This window comes from Falco biarmicus, chromosome 1, assembly GCF_023638135.1.
Source record: "Falco biarmicus isolate bFalBia1 chromosome 1, bFalBia1.pri, whole genome shotgun sequence".
Classification (NCBI taxonomy): domain Eukaryota; kingdom Metazoa; phylum Chordata; class Aves; order Falconiformes; family Falconidae; genus Falco; species Falco biarmicus.
Genome location: NC_079288.1, coordinates 113336532 through 113349534, shown reverse-complemented (window position 1 = coordinate 113349534; position 13003 = coordinate 113336532). Strand labels below are relative to the sequence as shown.

At 36.7% G+C, this 13003-nt stretch overlaps 1 protein-coding gene across 5 annotated transcripts in view; it reads right to left on the bottom strand.

Annotated features, from left to right (window-relative positions):
* Nucleotides 1-4200: 4200 nt before the first annotated feature.
* ANAPC10 (anaphase promoting complex subunit 10) overlaps nucleotides 4201-13003 on the bottom strand; it is a 39870-nt gene continuing 31067 nt past the window's right edge. For 3 of the 5 annotated variants that reach the window (XM_056362254.1, XM_056362244.1, XM_056362234.1), the window contains exon 5: nucleotides 4201-4586. In XM_056362254.1, the coding sequence (XP_056218229.1) occupies nucleotides 4356-4586 (231 nt within the window). In that variant the 3' untranslated portion in view covers nucleotides 4201-4355. Of the gene's footprint in view, nucleotides 4587-7627; nucleotides 9011-13003 lie in introns of all 5 variants that reach the window. The other 2 variants (XR_008825927.1, XR_008825926.1) reach the window with 2 other exon arrangements.

The window sequence follows — 13003 nt, the reverse complement described above, 5'->3', positions numbered from 1 at the left end:
TACACACCCGCTTCCCCTCTCCAAAATCTTTAATCGGACATGCCACTGAATTTAATTCAATTCTAAACTTTGAATATCTTCGCTTAGTAGTCAGCTTACTAAAATCAATGCTAAGATTGTATGTTTCTCTTTGACAAACAGCAAAAAGTCTTTTCTGAGCATACACCTTGTTAAATTTTCAAAGTTTATAGAAGTTTTTTTCCATGGATCAAAATTATTTAAGATCAGTTACCCTTGTAAGCAGTACACCTTACTCATCCACATTTAGAGGAACCAGCCAAAATACTCACAAAACTACCCTAAGGTTTAGGCACAGAGTTATAATCCTGAGCAAGCCATGTTTGTGAATATCTTATTATTTTGTCCTCATCACTTTGAAGAAACAGTGTTTGCTCATCATTAAAAAAAAAGGTATGCTTTAAGCTGGCAACAAGTTGACAAATGTCTCTTCCTAGCATTCCCTGAAGTTAACATTTGTAAAACCACCTTGTAGGGCAAACAGGTCAATTATTGACTGTGCTTTTTAGAGATAAAGTTATATATTCATTTCTGCTAAGAAGCTGAAAACTTGGACATACTAAAGACTACAAATTCCCAGGACCTGTCTCTTTCTAAACACCAGCCAAAGTGTGCATGTGGGGAAAAAAATAAAATAGTTACAAATGTAAGGTACTGTTAAAAGATGCAAAAGAAATTTCTTTTTCAGACTGGGCAGGAAGTGAATATGAGAAACAAGTATATAAAATTGTTCCCCTTTTCACTAAAAACCTGCAAATCCATAATCAACATCAAAATGGTTCTAGCATTCCATCAGCACTATTTATACATGAATCTAAGAATGTTTATTTTCTCAGATTTTCACTGCAAAGGAAATTCATTCTGGCTTTTCTTAAGATTTGCAGTTTTAGATCTCTAGCACACATTAACAGTTAACTAATTTACAGCACTTACCGACACCTTCCAAAGAAGCATGTGGCTAGGCAATATAAGCTTTAACTTGATTAACATTACAAGAACTTTCTGTTCTCAAACCATCTTTGGAAAAATCCGTACGCTCAACAATTTTGGTGCTCAGTCACATAAAATTGCTCTTTGAAGTTATAAGTAAGATACCAGACAATTGTGTACTGGTGGGGGGAGCAAGAAAAAAATAGCAGCTAAACACAACATATACATAGTAACTCCCTGCAATGGTTTGGCAGACCAGTTTATCCCAATTCACAGAAAACATTTAAAATGGATTTAGAATAGCCACTGCACTTGTTTTCAAGTAACGCTGAACATCAAAGAGGAAGACAAACTGTAGTAACGAGTTTGCATTTTTATATATGCCTTTCAGGCATGGTCATACATTATTTTGTCAGCAGCAGTTGAAGGAGTCAATAGTTGTACTCTCCCTTCTAATTTACTGCCGCCCTCATCATGACTCGCTGTTCACTCCCACAGTCTTACAACAGATTACTTGCTTCCACCCAGTACTAAGAATGCATTTATTTTAAAGGGCCAAGGAAAGACCAAGGATCTGTTATCTGTTTCACAGATGAAGTTCAGCAAACAGCCACGGAAGCGTCTCAACCATGGAGATACCAATCGCTGGCAATAAACTAGAAACAACATATTAAAGCATGCAGCTTCAAACTAGATCACCTGTTGACAAAATAAAGTGTAACTCTACAGCCTTAACCTTTAGAGAGCCTTGTGTACCTTAACATCTACTAAAAGACTGCATTAAATTTAATTTGTAAGTAGTTTCCCTTCTCAACAGTAAAGCTTAACATCCTCTAGTTTAACATATGTATCATAGGATGTTAAAAATATCTGAACGGCATCTATGATTTCAGAGTAGCAGGAGAAGTAGTTAAGACAAGTTTCCGCTTATTCAACTGCACTTTCAGGAATAACAATTCAAATTTGAAGCCAATACCAGCACCTATCCTGCACGGATTTTGGAACCCTGAAAAATCAGTATGAGCAGGAATAGCTCTCTAAAGATGCAAAAATGATACCTACTGAGGCAGGACAGAAATAAGCATAATAAGACTGCACTGCCAGGCCTGTTCCTAGTCTACTGGGTAATGTTTGTCATTGAGCAATATTACTTTGACTTGATTAGCCTAAAGATAACAGCTTCTGCTTTGAACTGTGTACCCTTATTTGTTTATGTAACCCTTGAACTGCTACCCGAACCATTCTTGGGGATGGTTCATGTAGAATGTATTCATGTCCTTTTGAGGACTGGTCTTCTGTGAACTAATTAAAGAATAAATGCACATATTATTTAAGTACATAATAAACAGAATGACATGTAAGAGAGAAGAAAACATTAAAGCATCTTTGAAACAAAATATTTTAAGTGTTACTGACCAGAGTTCAGAAGATGTACCAGAGAATTATCTGTGGTAGAATCATTAGAGTAGGGAACAGTGGGTTGAGAATACAAAGCTAGGATAGATAACCACAATCTTACCTTCTTAGAGAAAATGGAAAACTGCATGACTAAAAATCTCCTTTTGTAAAAAAATAAATAGATTTATCAATAACTTATCAAGAATAACTGAATAAATGTATTTTTGGTGGGTTGTTTTGTTTTGGGGGGTGTGTGACAGAAAAATATTAAGTGGTACATAAAAAGTACAAATTCTGCTTCAAATAAGTGAATACAAATGTACAACTCCTTAGCACTATAACAAAATCCACTGAACTAACAGATTTGGTGAAAAGCATGAATTCAACCAGCTTCTGATAAACAGGAATTCTGCTGTTCATACATCCTTTACATGGAAAGGTAAAGTACCATTAAGGTCCTCCTGAAATGAATGAATCCACACTTAAATACAGAACTCAGGCTAGTCATGGACTTCTCTAAAAGGTTCAGCATCAGGAAATGCCTATTTTAATTACCCTCCTAAAGACTCTGGAATTCAGCCAGTGGACAAAACTGTTCAGTAAAAAGCTTACTTCATAAGTATATAAAGTATTTTAACAGCTGAATCTTTATCTTTCTTTGACAATCTTCCTGTTTTCCTCCATTTCACTTCCTTTCTCCTCTGGAGGATGCGGTATCATTGTTTGATGAGCCTCCACTATTACCAGCCTTTCCTTGATAACAATTAAGAGGAGTGTCAGAAGCTTTTCTTGGCTGAGATTAGTCTGGATTTACCATCAGCTTTTATGGTGTTAGAAGGAAGAATGGCTCTGATCAGTACTGAACATTTTAAAAGAAACCCTTGTACTTCAAGAGCCTCTCTTGCTAAAATGTATTTAATATTTTAAAAAGGTGAAATAACTAGTAATCAGATTACAAGACATTAGTAGAGGTGTTAAATATTCCTATTCATAGCAAGCAGACAAAGCATACACTGTCCTTGCCTTGTTCTTTACTTAAGAACATGTTAAAGAAGGTAACCTCACACTCATGCTATAAGTTCGTGTTATACAGTTGATTTCTCAGTACTTTAGAAGGTGCATTGGACCTTCAGGTTCATTCCTACTGTTACTGTACTCCTAATTCTCCTCCTGTTTTGAACAACAACATTTAGATAACCTATACTCGATTTATCTACATTAATGCATAGGCTATATTCAGTTATTTGGAAAGGTTGGGTTTTCTTCATGTTGTTGTGATCTTCATTGCATTATTAGTTACTGGACCAGGCTCCCCAGGCAAGTGGTCATAGCTCCAAACCTGTCAGAGTTCAAGGAGTATCTGGACAATGCTCTTAGACATATGGTTTAGTTTTCCGCAGTTCTGCAAGAAGCAGGGAGTTGGACTTGATGATACTTACGGGTCCCTTCCAACTTGAGATATTCTACAATTCTACGATTACTTTACAGTTACAAAGAAGGCTAAATCCATGCAGATGATCATTAAGCAGGAGAAAAAAAAAAACCCAAACACATACAGAAAAGGGTACAACACATTAACATAGGCAGTGTCAGGAAAATACTACTGGCAATGTCTTTAAACCATGTCTGTTCAAGAAGAATGCTCAAAAAAAAAAAAAAAAAGGAAGCAACTTCTAAGTAAAGGAATGAACAGTAACACTATAGAATGAACTGTTTCCATGCATGATCATTAGGGGAAGAAATCACCCCAAAAAAACCCCAATTGTATTATATCAATTACTGATTTCCAGTCACAAATAAGTTCTTTTAAAGTACCCAAGCTTTTTTTGTAATTCAAAATTACAGACTACAATATACTGTAACACAAGATTATCTTTATTTCAAAATTGTACAAAGTATAAACAGAAAATATAATTACACTGCAGTAAACCCTGCCCTTTAACTATTTGAATACTTAAACAATGATACTGCCATCAAAATATGCCTTTATTATTTCTCATCAAGAAATTTTATCTTATTGAGCGATACATCATGAAATCAATTGTTGTACATCTAGGAAATTTACCAATAGAGCTCTCTTCCACTGGGGTGTACACTTTGATTTGTCTCATGTGAGTGTCTCTTCCATTTTGGTGATTCGCTAGAACAGCAATCTGAATCATAAATGTGCGAATAGGCTTCTTATGAGTATCTGTTAAAGGAACATGAATCCAGCCGCTTGGTTCCACTAATTCAAGTTGCTGCCAAAAACAAGACAAAAAAGCAAAACATTCAGAAATTGTTAACATACTTAATATAAATGATCAGATATTAAATCTGTTTTATAGAGCAGAGTCTTCCAAACCAGATTTTAGTTACTTTTTTAAATGAATTTGAAATAGTACAGTGGAGTAATCATAGCTAATTTACTGCTGGTGTAATTGGATGCAAGTTGGTTCAGCTGGCTACAGTTCTGTTTGCTTTTGCCTTTCAGAATCTACCCTTTTTTGTACCTTAACATAAAAATCAATATAAAAGGTACAGACTTGAGTATAAATCCAAGTCAACACAGCACTACTTGGAGCTTGTTACTGAAGTACACTGCTCAAAGATGACAAAAATATGCATCTTAAGTTGTTTTATCTAGGCAGTCTGAACCAATATGCTAGAATGACTTACGCAGGAAACCAAATCCACACAAAATCTGGTTTGCAGAAATTCCTTACATTATTAGGGTGAGGAAAAGGAAGGTGACAGAGGAAAACATACAGGGTAACTCGGACTTCATCTCATCCGTGTGTCAAAACAGAAGGCTGGCCAATTAGTAATTGCTGCACAGCCATTTATCACATTCTAAGGTCCATTTTGATTTGGCTTTTATACAACAAACCAAGTGTGGTTTTTTTTATTTTAATCCTACAGAAACTAATGTCAAAGCATTGGAAAAGAATTGTGTTTTGTTAACTCTAAACCACATCACTGACATCAGCAAGCTGAAATCAAGCTAGATGTTATGCAGAAGTGTGGTAACAGCTTTGTTTAAAGCTTGTTGCCCAACTTCAAAGCACAGTTCAAAACACATATGGAAGAGTACACAAGTAAGCAGGAGTCTTGAGGGGGAAAAAGCCAACCCCAAACCCAAAACAGTTGTCCACAAGCAAGTGGATTTCACACAGCTAAGCAAGTAAGACTGCTGTTCTTAGCAGTCAAGTCCCTCTAAGAAAGTTCTATGCTACAAGCAGCTCAAAATGCCCATCTTTCTCCTGAAAATACTGCATGACAAACATCCTGTCAAATGCCTTTCCTTTGCTGAAGCTTTCAAAACACCATCTGAGATCTACTGTTTCTGAGGCAGCAAACACCCTGAGGGAATGACCCAAGAAACAAGTTTAAAGTAAGTTTGATGACTACTTTAAGAGATCAAAAAACTCTCTCACACCTCCACCTTAAAAAAAAAAGGAAAGAAAAAACCCACCACAACCCAAAACTCTCCACTGCTGCAGACTGACCAACAAATAATTTCCAAAGCATTAAATTCACTAAACCTTAGCAGCAAATTTTTCACTCCAGAAGATACGGACTTCCACAAATGCACATTGACTTACTTGTTGTAGCCCTGTGCCTTTCAAAAATCTTTTTTTTGCATAGGAAGCATCAGGTAACAGTTGGTTTTATGAAGCGATTAAACTCATGTACTGTTGAAGAGGCTTTGTAATGGGGAAATTTATCATGGAGACATAGTAGTCAACGGTTTGATTAAGTATGCTTTCCATCTCCACAGTGAACAGAAAGGATGAGGATCCCAGTAATATCATATTCAACTAGTACTAAGGTAGAGAGGCTATTTTAGAAGATAATTAAAAGGTTATTGCTAACTAAACTTGAATTTTAGTATTATTCTCACTCTCACCATTTACAAATTTTGACTGCTGATTCAAAGTGGAAAATTCAAGTTCCCAAGGGATTTTTATGCTTGGATCAGTATGAAATTGATTAGTTAATACAGTAAAAGAAAAAATTAGCACTTTCTGTAAGTTGATATCATTGGTTTCAGACAGATCCAATATAGTTCAGGTTTGCATGCTTTATTGGGAAAGAAATTGCAAAGACTGAAATAATGACTCCACCTCCAGAAACAAGGGATTGGCAAAACGGGAGTATTTGTACAAAAGCAAGTTGGATGCTTACTAAGTTCACAGAGAAAATCACATATTTTATCTCAAAAGAATTATTAGGGTCATGAAGGTAAGCATTGGAAAGTTAAAAGTTGCAAAGGTTATTTTACTAATGTAGTAATATAGTTGTATCTTATTAGATAAACTTTTGATTACACGTTTCCCAATGCTTTGTTTCACCCCTGATCAACGGGAGGTGGTCATATGCTTTATTTATGGCATGTTATTTTTCAGTTCTGCTACAAAGGCCACCAATTGCTTCATGAGCCTTTCTACAGAAGGGACAAGTAATTTCTACATCCGTAAAACAAAGTTTCACATTAAATAAGCCATTAGGTTAATTAGATTAAAATATTCCCTAGTTCCAGATGTCAAATTTCACATAGTTTAAACCTGATTTTTAGTAACATACAGTATTTTACATGAGGCTTGGCTCCCACTGAGTTCACTTGCAGTTACAAGTGTCTGCATTTCTGGAAGTTGTAAGTGTTCTCAAACCAGCTACCAGAAGACACAGTCTGAGCAGCCACTTCAGAACAGTTATTTGAGCGCATCATGTAACAATACCACGACTAAGCACAGATTGCACACAATTCATCAAGCAGCATTCAATTGCCTTAGCCACAAAGCCTTCATTTTTATTCCTGAAATCTCTGCTTCACTTCACAAGTTCAAACTTCTGTAACATATGAATACACAACCTTCACCGTAGAAATCTATCCTGATTTGTCCTCAGAACAGACCCCTTTCCCCGTTGCAATTAAGTAGGTGCTACTTGGACAAAGCATGCAACACTTGTAAATAAGTTGGAAGCTGTACTACAATGTATTAAAGCGCAAGAGGTCTAAGTTAGACTTAAGTGTTTAAAAAAAGTGAGCTCTATTTTTGCCCTCTAAAGAACAGTGTACTGTGACATTTGAGTTTAACTTTTTAAATTGATGCCTACCTAGTTCAGTAAAATGATTAAAACCTTGAGACCCACTCAACGACTGAAGTTTAAATATAACAAACCCCAATAATTATTATCTGAACTTCCTCTAGAAAAGGAAGTAATATTTTGCCAGTATGACACACATTTTCTGCGACCAAAGGAGTAGTACAAATCAGACACACACACACACACATACTCTCCTAAATTCTTCTTCTCCGCATCTGTCATGTTCTTTTAGATGAATGAGACAGTTTCCTTTTCCAGAGGACCCAAGTCCTTCAGCAGGGATGAACAGGCCATGGGAATAGGCGGTGGTGATACATGACAAAGTGCTGTCCACTCTTAGTTCAATGTCAGCACCCGGATCCAGCCATTACAATTCCTAGCAGAAGTAGGATGAAATATGCAGCTCTACGCTGCCTGGAGCACTCCCAGCGTGAACAGAATCTAAAGGAAACTTACTGTGAAGTTTTAAGAAATTCCTATTAAGCCCATGAAAATGGCAACCTTTCAAAGCCTTGTAAACCGGCCTGGAAATTTGGGTGGATTTTTACAGGGAGGCAAAAGGCATATCCTCAACACAAAGGCTGAACTATTGCCAAATTTCAAATCCTTGCTTCAGAGCTTGGGGGCACTGGAGCATCAAAGGAAGACACCAGAATATTCTCACACAAGCAAAATAACATACTCTTCACTAGCCTTATTCTTGGAACAGAACTGCTTTGGCTGAAACTTTAAAAAAAATTCAACCCAAAGCAGACATCTGGCATGGAAAAATCCTTATGAACTGAACTTTGGCAAAAGCTATAAAGTAATTAAGAGTTAAGCCTTAAAAAGGAAAGGGTCATGCAACCTTAAATACAGGTGGCACTAGCATCTCTACCTACAGTAAATACTATACTTTAAATCGATTTCAGTTGACTTTGCTGTCAACCCTGTTCTTCAAAACCACTAGCCACTCTATAGACATACATATATGTTTCACCCCAACTCTACAGCATAAGGCCATTATGAGAAAACGCCAGATTGTTTCCTCCTATGTAGGTCATTAAGAATCAGTCACAATTAACTGGCTTCCAGGAAAGTTTTAAAAATCAGCTGTATTATTAATTACCCGAGTGAAACTAGACATTGGAAGTTCTACTGTTATGTGTTTGCCCGGCAAAGGTTAAAAAAAATGGAAACAAAGGAAAGAATCGATACAAGTTCAACATTAGTAACTCAGGACAGTTCCTGCAGCTGTAGACTAATCTTACATACAACATACTAAAAGCCAGGGTTGTGGAGGGGATGGACTTCTTTTGTGTGTTTTTTTTGTGGGGTTTTTCTGGGGAGGAGGAAGGGGGGTGTGTGTTTGGGGGGTTTTTTTGTTTGTTTTTCTTCCATACTATAGATTTTGTGAAAAGTGGTAAACAACAAAAGCATGAAAGTCAAAATAAAGGAACAAAGGGATAAAAATTGAAGTGGAAAAATCACTCACCTGTCCTTTGCTGCTGCAATACACTCTTATCTATCTCTTCTCCTGCTTTGTCTCCATCGCTTTCTTACTTTTCCTGTCCTTTGTGTGCTACAGCTTTACCTATGGACATATACTCCCACTCCAGTAATCCGTGTTATTTCGAAAGCCAAAGCACAAATAATATTCTCAATGGAAATCTCTTCCCAGGCCAGTTTAATAGCCCTGTTTCTTCACTTTATTGTACATTCCAGAGGTTCTACAGAATTCCATACACATTTGGCAAAGCTACTGTTGCAACTAATGGGTGTTCTACCATAGTAGATGCAAACCACACAAAATATGTATCAAACAAAAAAATAATCAAGGCCAAAGCAACTTGACGCTACAGCTCAGAAAGATGACTGAACACAAGACCAGAGATTTTACAAGGAAGCTTGTTCTATACTGCTATTGCTGGCCTCCTTACAGGGTAGGCAGGAAATTATTTATCCAAAAGAAGGCTTGTCTATTGTACTCAATCCTATTTAAATCGAATATTGACCTCTTTTCCATACCCAGTGATATTCTGCTTAAATTCTGTGAAGTCTTCAATGCAGCATGTAACAAACTGCTACTTCTACTAGGCTTAGAAACCCAGCCCAAGTGGTTTGCTATATTTACAGGAAGCTAACATCCTCAGAAAAATACATGATTTTTGTTGCCCTATGAAGATATCTCTTGTGAAGATACAGAAAGGAAAAGAACTTGCTATAAGTAGTTTCATATTCAGGGTCACTTTACAAACACATCCCAGAGCATAAGCTAGACAGGGCTCCCAGATTTCAGAGGATTAAGTTTTTCTGTGCACGTATAAGAAAAATCAGCCTGTTTTCTTCCCTGGAGGGAAAAAAAAAAAAAATCTCTTCTGAACACACATACTGACAGAAAACTGAGAATTACTGCTGCCGTCACAGCTTCAGCATGATACATGATTCTGGGATATTGGTACCTCATCACATTTCCATTTAATCATGTGTACCACTAGATCTAAATGGCAACAAATATTTCTAGCGGCTGCCTCTAAAACAGGCTGCGAAACCAAACAGTGCTTGATTTTGCTCCTACTCTTCTCATAAAACTGTTAAAGCTGCTGCTTTTTATTTTAGTGACTTAGCCACCTTTGAAATTAAGAGGAGTGGCTAGACTCTTCTTCACAAATACAATTTTCCTTTTCTATGTGCTTAACTATTTCTTACCATAAAGTTATATTTAAAAAGCCTAAACTTTTCAGAGGAGAGGTTCTCAACAAATAAAGCATTATTCCAACCAGAAGAGGATTATAAAACTAAGTTCCAGAGAAAATAAATGCTATCTTCAGAAATGAAATATTTATCAATATAGAGATTTTCTCCGAGTTGAGAGATCAAATATGGGAAAGGCTTTTCCCTGTTTAGCCATTGTTTCATTACAGCTATCCAAATATGTTTCCACGACTGGGAAGGAGAAAGAAGGCTGGCTAAATTTCCAAAATTCTCTTTCCGTACCTGACATACCCTACCATATAGCTACCAGGATTCAGAATCAGTAGACCTCTGCATAATTCCAAGTATTGGAACTGTCAACACATGAAGTAGCAGAGCTTGGGTTTCAGCCATCACTTCACTTAGGAAGTAAGAGAACCAGTTAATAGCAGTGATGCACCAGTTCCAGCAGAAAAATGAAGCATGTCCAAAAGAAACTTTGCAAGTTCCAAGTGAGTCAAAGGAGGGACACCACATTAGCAGCTCAACAAGAAACACAGAAACACGCTCAAAGGACCCACTGTGAAAAGCACACTTCTTTACTCTAACGAAGCAACGACCACCTAAGGAGGTGGCTCTGTGGTCTTAATCAATCACCTACTTAAATGGTCAAGAAATCTAACTTCAGTCCATTAGGTAAGAGAAGTTTTCCATTCTTCCAAATAGCAGTTAATGAAGAGTCTAGAGGAACATAGTCCACCCCTCAGGAAGATTCAACTATGGATTTGGGCAGACAGGAGACTTGTTGCAGAATAAGCTGTATTAGGCAGTGAAATTTGCAACTATTAAGAATTCCTATCATATATAAGCTTTATGTTCAAATGAGCTGAAAGTAGTAACTTTTTGAAAGACTGGGAAGGTTTACAAAGAGAAAGGTCAAAAAGAATCCTTGCAAAAAGTTTTATATAATCTCGTTCAGACTACTGTGCTCTAGATTAAAAGTAGTAAAAATTAACCAGTGTCCACCTGTTAGAAAGTTGTATCCGATTAAAATAAAGACAACTGAACATACAAGCCAAGCTAGAAAGAGTAAGTAAGGTTTCCTGATATAGATTACCAAAATAAGTATTTGTCAACAGAATATGTATCTGAGGCTAGAAGCAGCATAGACATCAATTAGACCAGAGACTCTGGAAACACTAGAGAAGTGCTCAATCAGCTCAACGAAAGAGGGGAACACTATGACAATGACAAAATATATTAGGCCAAATTTTTACGAATGCGCTAAATTTTACTTCATTTTGCACAGATCAGTTTTAAACATATCTTGCCGAGTTTCTCTCGGAATCATTTGTACCTGTATAAATCAAATACATCAAGTGTGCCAATTCAGTTTATGCAATTAAGCTGTTTGCAAGTGACAGTGTATATATGTCCAGAATCACCCATATAGCTTGTCTTCATTTCACTCATTTCTGAGCTGTTGAATGAACTAGCAGGAAGTCTCACAAAAATTAAATATTCCTTAGAAAGTGCTCTGTAAAGCAAGGCTTCTGCTTTATTATGACAAGCAAAAGCAGTCACCATCACCTTGATAATCTTTCACTGTGAACTCCTGGTAAAAGGCAGACATTTAAAAACTGGACTTAGAGCCTTTGATGGGGAAGGAATCTGCTAAGACAGTATGTTATCCCACTGTGAGGATCTCATCCTTTGAAGTATGATCAGCAACGTTTTAAATACACTTTACAAGTTGTGGAAGAGCAACAGACTGACGTGCAAAAAGGATCCAAACCACAGAAAATTTATTTTTGTAAAACAACCAATACATCATAAATAGCATAAAACCATTAAATTGGAGGCTTGTGTAATGCTTGGGACTAAAAACACAATGTTTCTGCATCACTGGAAACTTGCAAGTAGTTTTCACATAAGACCTGCATTGGATGGATGGAGATCTGCAGGCACATTACTGACACAATGCAAAAAAAGCTATCGACAAACTGTCTGAAGTCTGATCAGAGATTTATTCAAACTACATCCTGCCCCCAGCTCATTGCTATAGTTACCAACATAAGCATCAGTATGAGTTTGCCATGGCTATCTAACAGGAACTGTGATACAGAATTGCCAGTGGGCATTACCTCAGGGACACAAAAATACATTTGAAGAACTGGAATTCATCAAAACAGCATCATATCTAACTCCTATACTGCCTAGTGGTTACCTACATAAAAAGAAAAAAACCAAACAATCTCATTCTATTCTCATTTCCTTATGATTTAACACCTAAATTACTATGGTTTCTTAGAACAATGTAGTTTAGCTGCTATGATTGAACCTGCCACACCTCCAAGAATCGCAGTTACTGCAAGTAAATAGCTACTCTACAAGAATGCGTTGATAAGTTCCCAGTGTTGGTAACCAGCAAGCCATATCCTCCTTGCATGGTGGGCCAAGGATTAGCATCTATAATGCTTAAATAGAGATTCTTATAGTGCCTTTCCAAATTTCGTGTTTGGATTACATATGCAGCACAACACATGTTGGAAAATGTCAGTGGGTAATATCACATTGCTACCCTGTAGATCACAGAAACAGGTATGTTTCTGAAGTAAGCAGATGATGTCAATTGAGCTATGACAGAAGTGATTCACCAGCCAATTTATGAAATTGCTTGACTAGTCCATTTTGATATTCTTTAGAATCATGCGTCCTGATTAGAATTTCCCCATACAGTAAAAAAGCAAGAAACCATTTGATTTGATTCTGCTGAAAAACCAATGCAATCTCTTCCCAGCTGTTCTCCATTGATTCAGACAGAATTTCAACGCTATAATAGGAATAAACCTAGGAAGAACACAGCACTGAAGTTTAATCCATGAAATGTTAA